Source organism: Sminthopsis crassicaudata, chromosome 5 (genome assembly GCF_048593235.1).
Source record: "Sminthopsis crassicaudata isolate SCR6 chromosome 5, ASM4859323v1, whole genome shotgun sequence".
NCBI lineage: Eukaryota > Metazoa > Chordata > Mammalia > Dasyuromorphia > Dasyuridae > Sminthopsis > Sminthopsis crassicaudata.
The window spans coordinates 291,882,178-291,899,887 of NC_133621.1; the positions used below are offsets into that span (position 1 = coordinate 291,882,178).

The 17,710-nt window shown below is 37.0% G+C and overlaps 1 protein-coding gene across 1 annotated transcript in view; it reads left to right on the plus strand.

Moving 5' to 3' along the window:
• WASHC4 (WASH complex subunit 4) overlaps positions 1 to 17,710 on the plus strand; it is a 50,463-nt gene that overhangs the window by 15,054 nt on the left and 17,699 nt on the right. The window contains exons 8-24 of the mRNA XM_074271465.1: positions 860 to 902; positions 1,804 to 1,907; positions 2,833 to 2,953; positions 5,804 to 5,927; positions 6,588 to 6,715; positions 7,251 to 7,411; positions 8,249 to 8,375; positions 9,629 to 9,754; positions 11,055 to 11,162; positions 12,080 to 12,226; positions 12,330 to 12,409; positions 13,310 to 13,415; positions 13,957 to 14,073; positions 14,873 to 15,041; positions 15,305 to 15,459; positions 16,712 to 16,786; positions 17,043 to 17,147. Coding sequence (XP_074127566.1) covers positions 860 to 902; positions 1,804 to 1,907; positions 2,833 to 2,953; positions 5,804 to 5,927; positions 6,588 to 6,715; positions 7,251 to 7,411; positions 8,249 to 8,375; positions 9,629 to 9,754; positions 11,055 to 11,162; positions 12,080 to 12,226; positions 12,330 to 12,409; positions 13,310 to 13,415; positions 13,957 to 14,073; positions 14,873 to 15,041; positions 15,305 to 15,459; positions 16,712 to 16,786; positions 17,043 to 17,147 — 1,996 coding nt within the window. The remainder of the gene's footprint in view (positions 1 to 859; positions 903 to 1,803; positions 1,908 to 2,832; positions 2,954 to 5,803; positions 5,928 to 6,587; positions 6,716 to 7,250; positions 7,412 to 8,248; positions 8,376 to 9,628; positions 9,755 to 11,054; positions 11,163 to 12,079; positions 12,227 to 12,329; positions 12,410 to 13,309; positions 13,416 to 13,956; positions 14,074 to 14,872; positions 15,042 to 15,304; positions 15,460 to 16,711; positions 16,787 to 17,042; positions 17,148 to 17,710) is intronic.

Genomic DNA, 17,710 nt, shown 5'->3' on the forward strand with positions numbered 1-17,710 from the left:
CCAGTTATATTGCATTTCTTTGCTTCTGCCTTGGGGTGCCTTACATTTGTAATATATGTTTATGAAGTTGTTGGGGAGAAGGACATGGATGAGGACAAAAATTGTGTGGTAAGACCTTCACAGGCTCACTGGCTTGGAGCTGGACGGGATCTTAGAGACCATTTAATCTAACTCCTTCACTTTACAGTTCAGAAAACTGAGGCATTAAGCACTTAAGTGAATTGCCTAATATCACACACTAAATGACAAGAGGTGGGGTGGGGTTGGATCCTCTTCCTGAAGGGATGTGAAACTCTGTCCACTGTGACACATTAGATGCACTGAACCTCTTCTGTGAAGGGCACTGAACCAGGACCTGTGAGGTGGGATGTGAGAAGGGGGGATACAACACTTAGGTTAGATAAAGTTCCTGCTCTCAGGGAGTCAAGCTTTAAAAAGCTAACAAAATTCATATTTCCATACTTCTCTCCTTGTAAGATTCTAAGGGGGTTAATGCAAACATTTGGTTTCCAGTTTACAGGCTGCAGATGCTGAAGCAGTTAAGAGGCTAAATGATTTGCTCAGGATGACTCAGCTAGTATTAGCTAGTATTGAGAATTGAATTCAGGCCTTGTGTTTCCTGACAGTAGACACTGCTTCTAATTAAGTGCTTTTCAGTACTAGGCTAAGAATCTATGAACCAGCTTCTTAACATGGATAACTGGGTCTGATGGTGATGGCTGGTTTGATTACATTAACTTTTAGTTATTATTGTTAAGACTTAATGGAGAGAAATGCATATTAAACTTAAGAGCTATCTGTTGTCTAGTCATATAAAGCTGGTTAGTGTTTGACCAAGGTTCTGTTTTGTTTCTTGTAGGATTGCACCCAAAATCATAGAAACAACTGGAGTTCATTTTCAGGTACTCCACATTCATTTAAAAAAATGTTTTTATGTTAAATTTTTATTATTTTTTATTAAAGCTTTTTATTTTCAAAACATATGCATGAAAAATTTTTCAACACTGACCCTTGCAAAACCTTGTGTTTCAAATTTTCCCCCCACTCCCTCCCCTAGATGGCAAGTAATTCAATATGTGTATACATATTTGTACAATTATCTTGCTGCACAAGATCAAAAAGGAAAATAAAATGAGAAAGTAAGCAAAATGCACACAAACAACAACAAAAAGAATGAAAATGCTGTGTTGTGATCCACCCTCAGTTCTCACAGCCCTCTCTCTGGGTATAGATGGCTGTCTTCATCATAAGATCATTGGAACTGGCCTGAATCATCTCTTTGTTGAAAAGAGCCACGTCCACCAGAACTGACCTTCATATAATTGCTATATACGATGACTTGCTCAAAATTTTTATTATTAAAAGAAAGAAAAAAGTTCTATAAAATGAACTCAGCAAATTTTTAAAAAATCTGAATATGTAGAGAGTATTCTATATCTGTTGAAGCAAAACTGCAGAAGCTAAATTGATTGTTCACTAAAAACGTCCCTCTCACAGTTTATTAGAGTGACTTTTACCTTTGAAATGAGATACTAAGGATGCCCATTCAGCGCCTTCTGGAGTTGCTTCCCTTGTAATGGTAGGACCATCCATGACTTATCTCAGATCTCTGTTGTTAACAGAAAAACATATTTTTTTAAGTCAAGATAGCCAAGGCAGAATTTTCCTTCTTAAAGCTAACTAGCCCATGGGAGGATCAGATCCATTATTACTTAACTATACCTTTATTACTCATCTGTTCTTTTGTAATTTTAAAATCTTATGGCTACTAGAAGTGACAATCACCAAAAGCTTTTTTGACAGACTATGTATGAGCACCTAGGAGAGTTGCTGACAGTTTTACTTACACTGGATGAAATTGTTGAGAATCATGCTACCTTGAAAGACCATTGGACAATGTATAAAAGGTGAGCTAATGTAGCTACTTTATACCAGTGCTCCTGGGTCTTTATTTAATTGACAGACTTAACAGAGAGTACCAGCTCCAAAAATGATGGAATTTGCAATATACTTGTGAAGATTCAAGGGAAAGTAATGTTTAACTGCTTTATATTTATTCTGTACGTGCATGCTTATGGTCTTGTGTCTTTCTCTAGTTAGAATGTGAGCTCTTTGAGAGCAGGGATTGTTTTGTTCTGGTATTTCCAACACTTAAGGAAGGGAAGGGAAAGGAGTAAGCATTTATACAGGCCCTGCTATGTCCCAGGTACTAGGCCAAGCAGTTTTACAAATATTATCTCATTTTACCTAGCACAGTCTCTGGTACGTAGTAAGTTTTTAATAAATTTTGATGATTACTTGGTTAAAAATTTCTATATAAAGTTATCCTGTGGTGAATCCTTTAGTTCAAAAGAATAATCACCTCTAGTTTATCTGAATTGTTCATCTAGATTTTCACATAATAGGTTTATTTTGAAGCAAAGCCTCTCTCTTTAATAAAAGGAAGAAATATATCTAGGCACATTCTAGTACAATATAATTCTTTTTGGGTTGAATCAAATTTTTGCCTTGGATGAGTTGTCACAAGCTCATCTCTATTGAGTTCTGTCAGAATGACGGTTTTACTGTTATCTGTGTTTGATTCACATCTGTCAACTTCTTTGGATACTGTTTAATGAAGTTAAATTGATGGGGGAACAAACGTGAGACAAAAGGATCAAATTTATTAGGATCATTTCTGTTTACATTGCCAAGTGTAGAGGACCAGCTAAGAGTTTTACCTTCATAATTTTTTTTTTTTTTTGTCTTTTGGGATGGCATTTTAATTTTACTAGTGAAGAACTTAATTAGATTTAAGATAAACTTGTAATAATCAGGATTTTCTTAATCAAGGTTACTAAAATCTGTCCACCACAATCCGTCAAAGTTTGGGATCCAGGAAGAAAAACTAAAGCCATTTGAGAAGTTTTTGCAAAAGCTAGAAGTACAATTACTTGATGGAATGATATTCCAGGTAAATGCTGTTTGGATTATTATAGAATACATATTCTGTAATAGATGAAAATATCTATTTGGGGTCTGTTATTCAAGAATCATCTTAACCCAACACTCAGACCATTTATTTTACCTAGACCTTTAACTGTATATATTACAGAGTGTGGTTGCAGAGCTAGAATTGAAGCCCAGACATTTTGATCGTGCAGTCCAGTGGCCTTTACATCCCACTATGCTACCTCTGTAGTGTGGCTGAGTGTAAATCGCCCATCCCCAAATTTGAATGGAATAATTGCATAAAATTCTGTCTCTATGTTGATTTTGTAAGTGCTCTGACTTTTCTTTAAATGGTGATCACACTATAATTTCATTAAATCAGTACTTATTATGCAACATTTACAGTAATTCAGAGAAAGGTTTGACAGCATCCATTATCAACAACAATTTATTGAAGCCTTTTCTAACAGTTTAGACATTTATCATATTGAATGACTTAAAAAAAAAAAAGTCTTTTGATAGGTTTTAGGTTTTTGATCACCTGCATTTGTCGATATAGTCTTTCCCCTTTTTTCTCTCCAACCCAGAGATCCATCCCTTTTATCAAAAAAATAGGAAAACTCTCCCACACTTTGGCAAGACTACAACCAACATATCAGCTGAGTACCATTTTTATTCAGTGTGCCATAGCCATAGTACTTTTCCTATATCTTCTTTAGGTCAAATTTATTCATTACAATCAAATGCTTTGGGGTATTTATTTTTTTGTTCTTCTCATTTTCATGGTTGTAATCATGTCGAGCCTTTTTTTGGATCTTCATTTGGCACCATCTCATGTCTTTCTGGACAGCTGTGTGTTCATATTCCTTGTTTCTTAGAGCACAGGAACATTCTTGTTTATTTTTAAAAAAGGATATGCTAAATAAAGAATCTTTATGATGTAAAAATCTTTTGGGAGAAGCTGATATTTGAGCCAGTTATAAGGATATACTGTTTTAAAGTCCTTTCAGGGCTTCATTTCATGGTGAACCCAGCTAAGTGGGGCAGTGGATAGAGCACAGGGTGTGGAATCAGGAAGACCTCACAGACACTTACTGCTGGGCAAGTCACTCCACCCTAGTTACCTTAGTTCCTCATTTGTAAAATGAACTGGAGAAGGAAAGGGCAAAGTTCTCCGATATCTTTGCCAAGAAAACCCCAATGGCATCACTAAGAATTGAATATATTTGACAATAATTGAACATGAATCTGGATGACAAAAAAATTGTATTTTAGCGAGAGATAGTGGGGTCCCAACTGTAAGCTATCTGATGTTTTATTCCTTTTATAAGGAATGTTTTAATGTTACTTAAGTTCATTTTTCTATAAGGAACACATGGTATTCTTTTTAGGCTAGTATATATTTTTAAAATTATAGTGTTCCCTTCCACGTGGTGATTTTCCTCATCATGGTTTTGATATATTGTTATTTGGCATAAGAAATCACATAGGAATTTTGGGGGAGTTTTAACAGAAGCCACAGCTGACACATGAAGCCTCAACAGGCAATGTTTAGAAACGTTTAGAAACTCAGAAATGCATCAAATATATGTATAATGTTATATAATATCAATGTATTATATCTTTTAATACCATAATAATTCAGACTTTGCTGGCATGAAGGGAGGGCCAAAACATTTTACATGGATTTTCCAGATTGTGGGGCTATTATGCCCCTAACCTCTTTGATGTGCAAGGGAATAACTAAATTTAAATTTTATTCTGAATTGACGGGCCAGATATCAAGTAAGACAATATTTGTAAAGAATCATTTAACACAGTGTCTGGCTATAGATTGGCCTCTTCCCTTCCCTTCCTCTTGGAAGTAAAGAGTATTTACATATTTACATATGTGTAAGACAGAAAAAGAGGATAGTATATCTCATATTGAATTTTTAATATGTAATTTAATTAATATATAGCTTTCAGAGCTCTCCAACTTGGTCTTTGTTTTAGTCTTCTTTTCTTTTCAGATGCCTTAGTGAACCCCTTTTCTTTCTATTCTTCCACTATATCCCTGTTCCTCTTCCTTCTCCACCCCATATTGGAAAAAAAAGAAAAACAGCCTTTGTAACAGACATAAATTTGTATGCTTATATCATATAACATCTCAGTCTTAGGTTTTAATGTTAACTCATGTAGATAAATCTGTGATGCTACTTAAAAGCTGCATTATTTATTGTTAAATTGGACATGATCCTTTTTAGATTGTTGGGCATTAATTGAGTTAGGAAAACAACTCTAAGCCTAAAAAACAAAAGAAAGTTTACTTTTTAAAAAACCTAGGATAATATAGCAAATATTTTCTATTTCTTTGCAAATGTCATAGTGATGAAAAATAAAAATCATCACCTAGTGGTAAACCTTCTGGTACTTAGCCTCTAAAGTGCTCAGCTAGAGTAATCTTCAGCCATCCTGGAAGCTGGGTTCCCACTAGGCAGAATCTGCCTGAGCTGGTGCTGGGCTCTCATTGATCTTCCAGCTGGTGTCTGCGTGCTTGTGATCTGTCACAGACTTCTCTTCTCTTGGGCTTCCTAGGTTTCACTTTGTGTGTGCATATAGAATTAATTTCAAAGCATACCATTTATAGTGTATATGTAGTATAGTATGGTATATTGCATATAGTATTTAATAGTTCTGTATAACTGTATATGTACTATGTGTTCTGTTTAGTATAGTACATGGACAGCTTTGGTTTTCAAAATGCTTTGTTAATTTTTCACTTAAATTTGTAACATTTAATTGATGAATTTAGGATATTGGATTCTGTTGACTTTGTATTGTGATGTCATCATCATTGGGTTTTATTTTGTTGTGGATGTTTCCTTTCTAGGCCTGTATAGAGCAGCAGTTTGATTCCCTTAATGGAGGAGTATCTGTGTCAAAGAATAGCACTTTTGCTGAAGAATTTGCACATAGTATACGCACGATTTTTGCCAACGTAGAAGCCAAACTTGGTAATGCAAAGTCTCCGTTGATTTTATCATTTAGCAGATTTGCCTTTTCTATAAAGAGGCAAAATAGACTATTGAGCTTGAAGTCAGAGAAATCTGGATTCAAGTCTTCCTCCCAACACTTTTGAGCCATTTGACCCTTGGCAAGTCATTTCAGTACTATGTGTTTCAAGCAGTTCCTTAGAGTTTCTTTACTAGCGTCCATGTCATTCCTGCAGCTGGGGCTGGGCAGTTTCTGAGCTTGAGAGTCCTGAGCTGTAGGAGGATTGGTTAAAGCTTATTAAAATAATGCACAAATCCTGCACCACTGTGGTGAGCCCCTGGGAGCAAGGGGGGGAGTGGGGAGGATGACTCTTCCCAAGGAAGTTGAGAATGGAGGTCAGAGTTTCTGTACTGATCAGCAACGGTGTTTGGCTGCTACACGTCCAGTTTGGGTGAGATAGGGACATCCAATCTGAACAAAAGGAAGAAAGAAAAAAAGAAAGAACTATACTGAGTCTTAGATCAAGTGGCTCTCTGCATTGGTAGAAGGAGTTTCCACTCTTGGAGTTGCCCTCCCTAGTGAAATCACAGATGTATTTTCTGGAGGATAGATTTAAAGTGAATTCTTCCCTTCCCTCCTCATCCTGAAGTTTATCACTAGTTTTTTTTTTTTTTTTCAAGGTGAACCCTCTGAAATTGACCAGAGAGACAAATACGTTGGAGTTTGTGGACTTTTTGTGTTGCACTTCCAGATTTTCCGGACTGTAGATAAAAAATTTTATAAATCTTTACTGGACATTTGTAAGAAGGTAAGCATATTGTGCTCTTTTCTATCTTCAAATGAATCAGATACTAGGTTTAAAAGCATCTGCTTTCTTTTCCTTTCTGAGATTTGGTGCATAATTCAAATCATAGAGATTTCAGAGCTCCCTTCAGATGTACCTTAATGCAGGATTAGATCTGTCTGACTAGGAAAACTTAACATCTCTCAGAAGTTATTTCTTCCATTAGTGCAAAGGGGAATTCAAACTGGTCAGTGCTCAGGGAATTGCTTTTGTTTTGTACATCTCTAAGAATTAGGGTTTTATTATCATTCTTGCAATTTAGATGGGAGTTTATAACTAGAGAATATTCAGACTTGGATTACAGTTATGATGCTTGATCCCAAGTTTGAAATTGCCAGTTATATGGCATGGAGGATTCTTGTTCCTGGTGTGATGAGGTCAACTTTGGGGTTGAATTTTTATGTGAAGTTAGGTCATCAACTCTGCTATTGGTTTTCATCCCATGAGCTTTGATGCCCAGTGCATGTGTTAATTTTCCCTTTCACTCTCAAAATTTCAGGTTCCGGCCATCACTTTAACTGCTAACATCATTTGGTTTGCGGATAACTTTTTGATCCAGAAAATGCCAGCAGCTGCCAAACTCCTTGACAAAAAAAGCCTTCATGCCATTAAAACACACAGGGACACTTTTCTACAACAAAAGGCCCAATCACTTACCAAGTAGGTTACATAAAACTGCCTAAAGAGCTTAGATGTTCTTACATCACGTGGAAAAACAAAGGCATAAGGTTTTAATTTATTCTTCATCAGAGAGTGGCATTAGCAATGGGATTTATCAGAGTATTATAAGGTGAATGTTTAAAACCTTATGACTGCGTATTATCTGTTTATATTGAGTTTAGATAGTAAAAATCAGTAAATTATGTGTATATTTTGGTATTAGTTGACTTGAATACTATTTGGACTGAGAGAAATCAATACTTATATGGAGTGTATTGTGCCAGGCACTGTGCTAAGCGCTTTACAAATATTATTCCATTTGATCCTCACACTAACTCTAGGAGGTAGGTGCTGTTATTATACCAATTTTACATTTGGCAAAACTGAAACAAACAGGTTAAGTGACTTGCCCCGGCTCATACGGCTAGTAAGTATCCAATTTAACTTGGGTTTTCCTGACTACAGGCCTAGTGCTCTGTCAACTAACTACTGTCCTGTTCCCTTTTTGAACTAATTGACATTTTACATCTATTTGTTTATTCTTAAATAGCTTTAAACATTGCCTGCTTTGTTTAATACTCTATAGAAAGTGAACTACTTTGGGTAGACTTCTTTTCATCCATTAAAAAGTGGTAGCAATTTATTGCTGATTTCATATATAATAACTGGCCTCTTTATGTTTGTTCTCTTACTGAATGACCTTTTTTATTAGACAATAAAGCTTAATCTTGGAATACTAATGTTTAATCTGTAAAGTTGAAATAAAATGGGCAGTATGCCTTCTCTAGATGTTTGGAGGAAAGATTGCTTCTGAAAACACACTTTTTTCTTTGTTAGAGATGTACAGTCTTATTACGTCTTTGTTAGCTCATGGATGATGAAAATGGAATCCATTTCGTCTAAAGAGCAGCGAATGGATAAGTTTGCTGAAGACCTCACCAATAGATGCAATGTTTTTATACAGGTAGCATGCATTTTGCTCTCTTTGAAATACTTTGTAAGTTATTTGTCTAAAACTTTTGGGAATTGGATTACTATGAGCTTGGATGTTACTTGGAAAAGAACCGTAACATTTTGTTTGATAGAACAGATCAAGCAATGAAGTTTGGTCATCATTGGGACCTGGTAGATGAGAGAAGGGAGCCAATCTGAACTCTACTTTTTCCCCCCTTAGCTCCAGCCTTGTCAGCAGCATTTTTCAGGCTCTTTCCTCTCTGTGTGTGGCATTTCCCACAGAATCTCTGTTCCTTACTCTAGAGCTATTCATTCTTAGGCTGGCTCTCATGACAGCATGCCCAGTTTTCCTTTGAGATTGTATGCACGTCCTGTTTCAGGACTTTGTGTGCCCAGAATATGCTGTGATCTTGATATGAGAACTTTTATTTCCCATGGTTGTCCCATGGCAATATTCATCTCAGTAAATGTGTAATAGACAGGGCTCGCCTGCATTTTTCTCTGCTAGCTCTTTGTTTTGAGTGATTAGCCACAAAGGTACAGTTTTAAAAGTCTTGAGAAACTTTTCTTCCGAGAGAAGTACTTTGGAAAGGTGGGAGCTGTGAGATGCCTTCTGTGCCTCAGTAGGCCAAGAAGGGCCAAGGTATGGTTGGAAGCAATATTGGAGAGTAGGCAGATCTCTTTCCTTGGGAGCCCTGAAGGAAATAAAGAGACAGAACTACCTTCCTCAGTGTCTTGTTTCTGAGAATTTTTGCTTTTGGGGCCTTATGAGGCTGAGTGCTTTACACCCAGCTTTCTTCCCCCTTCATTAATTTTCTATCCCTGGGAGCCAGAGGAACTCTGGGAGGTCCCTGCTCTTGCCATCCAGTGTTGTAGGAGAGAGGAAGGTAGAAAACAAGTCCCTGGTAGTACTGAGCGTGGCACTGTGAGGGTTTTTTTAGGTTTTATTTCTGTGGGAAATGTCTTCCAAGTATATTGGCTTAGGAGTCACATATCTGGAGCTGAAAAGGGCCTTAGAGGCCAGAGATCCCATTTGCTCACTTGATAGATGAAGAAATTCAGGAAAAGAGAGATGAGGTTACACAGCTAACAAGTAGAAGAAACTGGATTTGAACTCAGCTCTTCTGACAGATTTAATATGCTTTCCACCAAACTATAATGCAATAGCCTACTTTGATTTAAGCTGGAAAACTATTCGTTTGTGAATAGCACTAATCCATTCTCTACTGTGTTGATCTTAAAATAGTATTCTCTTGGTTGCAGGGTTTTTTATATGCATACAGCATTAGCACCATTATTAAAACTACGATGAATCTCTACATGTCCCTGCAGAAGCCAATGACCAAAACTTCAGTCAAAGCCTTATGCAGACTTATTGAGCTTCTCAAGGTAAGTTTCAGGATAGTGTAACTACATTCTGTCAGAAATGACAAGTAGCTAGGGGATCTCAAATGTTGGAACTCCTCAAGCCTTTTTGTTGCTTGTTAGAGAAAGATCTGGAAGGGACTGTGCTTGGCAAATGGGCATGGGAACCAACATACACACAATGAAAGCCAACTCTGAAGCCTTCATGTCAACACTAATGACTTTAAATTCATTTTAAATTACTGCGCTCTTATGTAGTGTACCCGCCTAAAGTACTTGGAGTGAGAGAACTAAATAGCTTTTTTGTTCACAACCGGTTCTTTATTCTTGGAAATTAAGGATTTTTTTTTTTTTTTGTTTTGTTTCTTAAAATGTTCTTCACATATTTGCTATCATTTAAGTTTGATTTTGCAAGGTCCTTATGGGTAGTTTAAATTTGCTTTGCTTTACTTTGAATTCAGCGACCCTGCCATGGAATGATGATGTGTAAGCCATAATCTTAGGTCTGAGCTGGAGGTCTCTGGGAGTGGCTGTCATGACATCAGTGGAGAAGCCCCTTCATTTTCTCCAACAGGCTTTTAAGGATGTCAGGCCTCCTGTGTCCATGTGGTTCGTTTCAACAAACAGGAAGAACACATGGTTTGAGACACAACTTAGGGAATTCTTGCTTCATACTTCTGCCCTTGAAGCCTCTTTCATTGAGCTTCATCACCAGTGGAGAGCTGTCCTTCTGTACTGTTTATAATGAGAAAGGACAATGAAAATTCTCTTGCTTGTTTCTCAGGTTTTTAAGTTTTATAAGCACCTTTTTTTTTTTCTTTTAATAAAAAGTACCCTTTATTAATGTTGCTTACCCTTCCAAAAACACAAAAAAGCCAACTCTGCTTTAAAAGTTTACAGGTAAAAGCAGAATAATGTCTGTTCTTTTTTAGATTTTTCTTTTAGAGAAAATGCAGTTATGTTGGAAGGTGAACTTATGTTTACAATATTACATTTAGGATAAGATTTTGGCCTAAAACTCGTAATTATTCCTTAACAGTGGGTGAATTAGTACCCTTCCTCTAAACTTGTAGAGAAATGGCTTTCATTTAAATACTTACTGGCAAGTGATAATCTATCACAAACGAGTTTTTAAATGATATTTGTTTACATAAATGGCTACATATACCAGGCTAAAAAAGAGATTTATTTCAGTATTTAAGAATTTCCAAATAAGTATCTTTTGATGTGTCAAAGTATGAAACTATTGAAATAAGTAAGTGAGTCATTGGGGAAAAGTACCAATAATGCAGTTATTGGAGAAGATTTCTTCTGTTTCTTAAAGGCAATAGAACATACATTTTACAGAAGGAGTATGGTTGTGGCTGATTCTGTTTCGCACATAACCCAACACCTTCAACATCAAGCTCTTCATTCCATTGCTGTGGCCAAGGTATGTTAAAAGTCATCTTCATTAAATTGTGATCTTTATTGGCTTGTAGGTAGATCTTTGTCCTTTCACTCTTGGTTGAGCTAACTCATAACTGGCTTCTTCAACACAGACTTTAAAGTAAATATAATATTAGGCTCAACCTCTTCTGAAAGCAGAGCATGGTCCAGTAGTGTATTAATAGCCAGCTGAGCAGTACAGTTGTGGTCAGAGTCAGTTTGGGCCTTTAGAGGCACGTTTGGGTGAGAAGCTGTTTGACGTGTCTGTTCATCACAAAGCCTGGTAGTTCTTATAGTTTGACATTTTTCAGATACCCGGCAATGTCTTAGAAATGTCAAACTCTAATAAATGTTTTGCTTTGTTACCAGGGAGAGCTCAGTCTAATGGGAGACTTGAAATGAGGAAAATGACAATGGGATGCAATAGATAACCATTTCTTAACTCCTGCTGTGTGTGCTAAGCACAAAGTAGAGCCCTGGGGATTCAAAGAGAAAGCCAGACATTTCCTGCTTTTAAATTGCTTTTGCTCTGGTTTAGGCAAATAGCTTGTCCATCAGAGTCCAGCTGTGAGGTGGCTCAGTGATGAGCCCCGTATTCCTGGGGGTTTGCTCTAGGGAAGGGCAGAATTTGGTGTCCTGAGAGAGGGTGAGGTTTGAGTGGGGCCTTTGGAGGATGAAGGGATACCTTCCTGATCCAGTAGACTCCATCCATAAGTAAACGCAGTTTTAAAGTCAGTAAAATTATTTTTCTAATCAGCAAGTATTTATTAAAAACAAGGAAGGAAAGTCAGTCATGGAGGACTAATTCCGAATCTTGCCTTGAAGTTGGACATGGTCATCTAGCATGTGGCCTTCTCCCTTGATTGTTGAATCTGAAGTCAGATTTCTCTTTCCTTTTTTTCCTCTTCTTTTCTCATCAAGAAAAGAGTAATTTCGGACAAAAAGTACAGTGAGCAGCGTCTCGATGTCCTTTCTGCCCTCGTGTTAGCTGAGAATGCTCTTAATGGGCCGAGCACCCGTCAGAGGCGCCTCATCCTTTCCTTGGCTCTGAGTGTGGGCACCCAGATGGTATGTTCTCCTCGATCTGTTACAATGCATTCTGAGCCAACCTGGAATACAATGATGATGATGATGAACCAGTTTGCCCCTTCTTTTTTCTTTTTCTCAATAGAAAACTTTTAAGGACGAAGAGCTCCTTCCTCTCCAAGTAGTGATGAAAAAACTGGATCTGATAAGTGAACTTAGAGAAAGGTGAGCAGACTATGTTGGAGGTGGAAAAATAATCATTTTTATCTAGTAAATAGAAGAAGTCCTTTTCATCACTTTCTTAACTCAGAACTTGGCAGAAGTAGAGAATATGTGTATCTTGTTAGCAGTTCTCTCCTTCCTTGTAATAGTGCTTGAAACACCATGGATTTCTTTAGCTGATTTTCCCAATATTTAAAGATTAGCTCTTTGTGGCTAGTAAAAAGAGATCATTTCAGATGTATGTTCTTGTAAATGCTGCTTTGTATAATCCTCTACTCTGGAGAACTTTGTATGGTTTTTTTTAAAGGCTTCCTTGACCCCTGACGAATTAGGCTCGTAACAGATCTGCATTTGATATTTACTTCCTATCTGTGTCAAGGTAACAATCATGAATGCTTTGTGTTTCCTGACTGAGAGAGCCGAAGTTGGGAAGGAGTTCATTCCTTTTGTAACTGATGCCATTTAACTCCCATCACAAGAAGTGTCAATGAATTGTTGTATCCTTTATTGTAGGAAGCTTGGTCATTTGTTTCTCTGTTAGATGAAAAAGGTATTTTGACAAGTACTAGAAATAGATGACAGTGACCTCTTGTCCCATTTTTCAGAAGGTTTAACATTCTGACTTAGAGTGGGCAACACAGTTGAGAATAATGCATCCCTCGAAACATCAAAAAAGCGCTTCTTGTTAGCCTTTGTCCTTTAAAAGGCACTTGAACCTGTTGCCAGATATCTCATAAAATAGAAGCTTATTTGCCAGAGAGCACCTGATAGTGTCTTGCAGGAATGTGGAATTGGGTTTTTTTGAAGCCTAGTGATTTGGCATCTCAGAACCCTATTTCTTTCATTGTTGTATCTTGAATAGCTTTGGTTTCTTTGACCGCTTGTTACTGCTTTGTGTTGCAGAATCCAAACGCAGTGTGATTGCTGTTTCCTATACTGGCATCGAGCTGTCTTTCCAATTTATTTAGATGATGTTTACGAAAATGCTGTTGATGCAGCTAGATTACATGTAAGTATAAAATCAAAGAAAGCCTTAATAGAGAACACTTACTGGTTTAGCGTAACAAGCCAATGTCACTAGAATGTAACCAATAATTTCAGTTAGTGTTTTGCACATTGTTCTGATCTCCTGTATTCAGTTAAATAATTATGGGCGAAGTCGTAATATTATTATTAATGATACCAGTTCTAATTCCCTCTTTCTTTTCCCCTTAATCATTCTAACTTCAGTTAATTTAATTTCTCTGTTGGGTACAGTAATCATTTAAAAATCATTTACTCACAAAAACAGCATCTAAATGTGCTATGTTTAGTGTTAGAAATCAGCTTGTTTGAAAGGAATATTGGGAAAAAGAATCTGGGATGGAAGTTTTCTGAACTTAGAATATTTTTATAGCTGAGGGAATCTTCAGGAAGGAAGATTGGGAGAAAAAGTCATCTTTTGGACTGAGTTGATGTTTCCAAAATAAAATATGTACTATTTCCTGTGATGCAGGAAACTTAAGAGTATTTTGTTTCCTATTTGTCTAGTAACTTCTCTTTCTTCTTAGTACATGTTCAGTGCTTTACGGGATTGTGTACCTGCTATGGTGTGTGCAAGACATTTAGAATCTTATGAAATACTTCTGAATTGCTATGACAAGGAGATTATGGAAATTTTAAATGAGGTAACTGTATATTGTCTAAAAAAGAAAATATGTATTTGGAATGCAGTGTTTGGATACATTTTTAGATCAAAGCAAGCTTTGAGTAGGATAAAATTACTAAATGAAAGTTTGAAAAAGTACCACAAATGTTGTTGGTTAGTTTTTTTTGTTTTTTTTTGAAGCTCTGCGATTCTCATATTATCAGACTGGAAACCTGATGGAAAGTTTAATCAGGTATACATTTCTTTAGTGTATTTGGATTTTGAGTTTAGGTCTGAAATTTTTGGGACAAAATAGATTGGAGAATAAATAATATAATTTGAAGGTAGTTTATTTGAATACATTTTTGGAGATAATGAGCCCAATATTTTGATTAGGAAAAGACTATTTGTGTGGCTGAAAAAAATTGGTTGTTAACAATATCTCTTTAATCTCAAAATGTTAAGATTAATCTTTTTTCCTCTGGAGATTTTTAGCAGTCTGTGCTTAAAGGCAGAGGAGTTGAAGTTTTCTGCTTTTTGTCTGCTTAACAAGGATCGTGTAGGCTGCTTCTTTATCGCATACACACTTGAAGTAATTTGTAGAGTAGGGCTACAAATAGTAACAGTAGAAAGCAATGTGGCAGAGCTTCCTTTAGTACTTTCTGGGTCAAAATCTTAGTTGAAGGATTGGAGCAAAGTAATTCTTAGCTTCCAAATAAATGCTTTGTTCTGTGGCATTGTGACTGATTCTCTCTGTGCTTGGTTTCCTTGCTGGGGGGATGCCAGTATTACTGTCACTGGATGATTAAAGCAATGTGTGCTCCTCTTTGTCTGAGCAGCATCTGCTGGAGAAACTGTGCAGAGAGATTGAGAAGGACCTGCGCCTGTCTGTACATACCCATCTCAAGCTGGATGACCGGAACCCCTTCAGAGTCGGCATGAAAGACCTGGCCCTCTTCTTCTCCCTGAACCCCATTCGTTTCTTCAATCGCTTCATTGACATCCGGGGTGCGTGTTCCCTGATCCTTCCTGGGCTCAGTCAGGCCCAGGGGAGCCCTTCTTTCCACATGGATCTGTTTACACCCTGGAGGGGCTTCCTTTACCTTTCTATGGACCTACTTTCTGGTTCTTTGTATTTCATGTGAAAGGACCAGAGCTTCCCTTGGGAGGCAAGATGAGGTTTCCCTTCTTCTTGGCTTTCTCCTTCCTTAAAGTGGTCAGGATTCACTAGCTACCGAGTCACCACTTGGTATTTTTTGTTTTTGATTTAGCTTTTGTAACGCATTATTTGGACAAGACTTTCTACAACCTCACAACAGTCGCTCTTCACGATTGGGCCACTTACAGTGAAATGAGGAATTTAGCAACTCAGCGTTATGGCTTGGTTATGACGGAGGCCCATCTTCCCAGTCAGACTTTGGAGCAGGTAGAGTATGTGCCAAGCATATTGAAAAAGTTTGGTAGCGAGCCTCTTTTATGCATCATTTTGTGTAGGTTTATTTGCATTGTAAATAGCATCTTGCTTCACTTGAAGACAATAGGTAGAAATCTAAACTTGATGTAAGAAGATTAGAGCACAGTTATTGCCATTTGAAAAGATTCACTATAGATTTCCTTTATATCAACCTCCTCTACAACCTTTTAGAAATGATCTAACACTGGCCCTGGGGTCCTGGAGTCAGGAGAGCCTGAGTTCAAATTTGGCCTTACATTCTTACTTTCTGTGTGACCCTGAGCAAGTCACTTAACCTAATTGCTTCCCCCTTCTCCTCACTAAAGAAAAAATAAAATAAAATTTTGAACATGCACACTCTTGGAGGAGCACATTTGTTGCAAAAAGGGAAGGAGCTAGTGAGTATGTCGCTATTTGCCAGGGTCAGAGTTAGGGGTCTTAGAGCTTGTTTGCCACATGTGTGAGGTTGATCGTTCTCAGGCAAAGAGTGTGGGCTTGCCCCTAATTTACAGAATAGCCAGCCTAGTTTTGCAGGATGGGGCTTCTTCGTAGCTGAGGTGAGGTAATGCTGAGGTTGTTCAGGATGGTTCTCCCAGCGAGTTTCCTACTCAGATTTTACAGATTCAGAAAAGCCTTATTTTTGTCGCATCTTTTATGCCACCATCTTTTGGCCATATCTGGTGCCATAGGAGGAAAAATCTATTAGAGATAAAAGTCCTGGGACGGAGAGAGCTGGGGATTGAGAGCTTATGAAAAAGGAGACAAGCCTGGACCTTCTGAGGACTCTTTGATGAGGTGACCAGCTGTCTCTGGTGTTTGACGGAGCAGAAAGAGTAGCATGGGCACTTACTCTCCTCTTTTCTCCTATCTCCTTATGAGAAGTGTGGGGAGGATGAGTCCTAGATCTCTGCTTCTTTTAGGAGCTCAGTAGTTTTTTTCCCTCAGTTGATATTACCTACAATTCTTGAGTCACATTATGGAGATTATTGCTAGTGTCTCTGTTTAAAGGACATTTTGTATCCTTTGGGAATGTCCCATGGAGAGACCAAGTTACTGTTTCTTTAAGGTTTTAAGTAGTTGGTTAACTTTATATAACCAGAAAATCAGTGTTGTTGACTTTTGATAGAGGTCCTAAGTTCTCTGCATAGTCCATAGTCTGTGATAGATTAATTTGTAATGATCTTAAGCCATTGATAATGTGATTTCTAATTGGATTGAATTTTAGGGTCTGGATGTTTTGGAAATCATGAGAAACATTCACGTATTTGTGTCCCGATACCTCTACAACCTCAATAATCAGGTAAGTGGTGACAAGGATTTGAGGAGAAGAGTGATACATTTCCAGAGATGGGAAAGTTGTTGTCTAAATCTCTTTCTCTGTTTTTGGCTTCATACCAGGGCTTACTTAGCACCAAATCTGGGTGCTTTATAAATGAATCTTAACTGAAGCCTTTTCATTGAAAATCTTCGGTCTTGGATAACTAGAGTGTGTGTGGTAATTTTTTGATTCAATGTGTTTTGATTTATTGACTAAACATAAATCTGTTTACTTGCAGATATTCATTGAAAGGACCAGCAACAACAAACATTTGAATACAATTAACATCCGACACATTGCAAATTCAATTCGTACTCATGGGACAGGAATCATGAACACAACAGTAGGTACCTTTTACTTTTTCCCCTCTGGATCAGTAATTTTATAGGTGTGGGGAACTCCCCATTGGTTTTGAAAATATATTTTCCCTGTTGTACAATGTAACGTTGTGCTTGGGATGCTTTGGAGATGATACAATACCTAATGAAGCTAATGATTTTCAAGGATCCTCAAGAACTTTGGATGTATAAATTTTTAGTTTATGCAAGAAGTAAGTTTATTGAAACTTGTCTTTATATAATTCATTAAAATAGGGTTCTTACAACTTTTACTGGGCAATTTATCATTTAGGTATTCTCTGTGCCCTTGAAAGTTAAAATGAGGGCAACATATTCTTTAATTCAGATCTTTCATAAAATCTGACTGCTCTTTCCTGCACTTAGTTTAAAATTTTTAGTAGATATTAAAAAGTTAATGTGGTCATTGGTAGGTAATTAGCTGTTATAATTTGTATGTTTTAAGTTTTTCATTTTTGCTTATTAAAATTTTCAGGTAAATGCATAGTATAATAAAGTCTTTTTAAAAATTAAAACATTTTTGAAGAATTTAAAAATCAACCTTACAGTG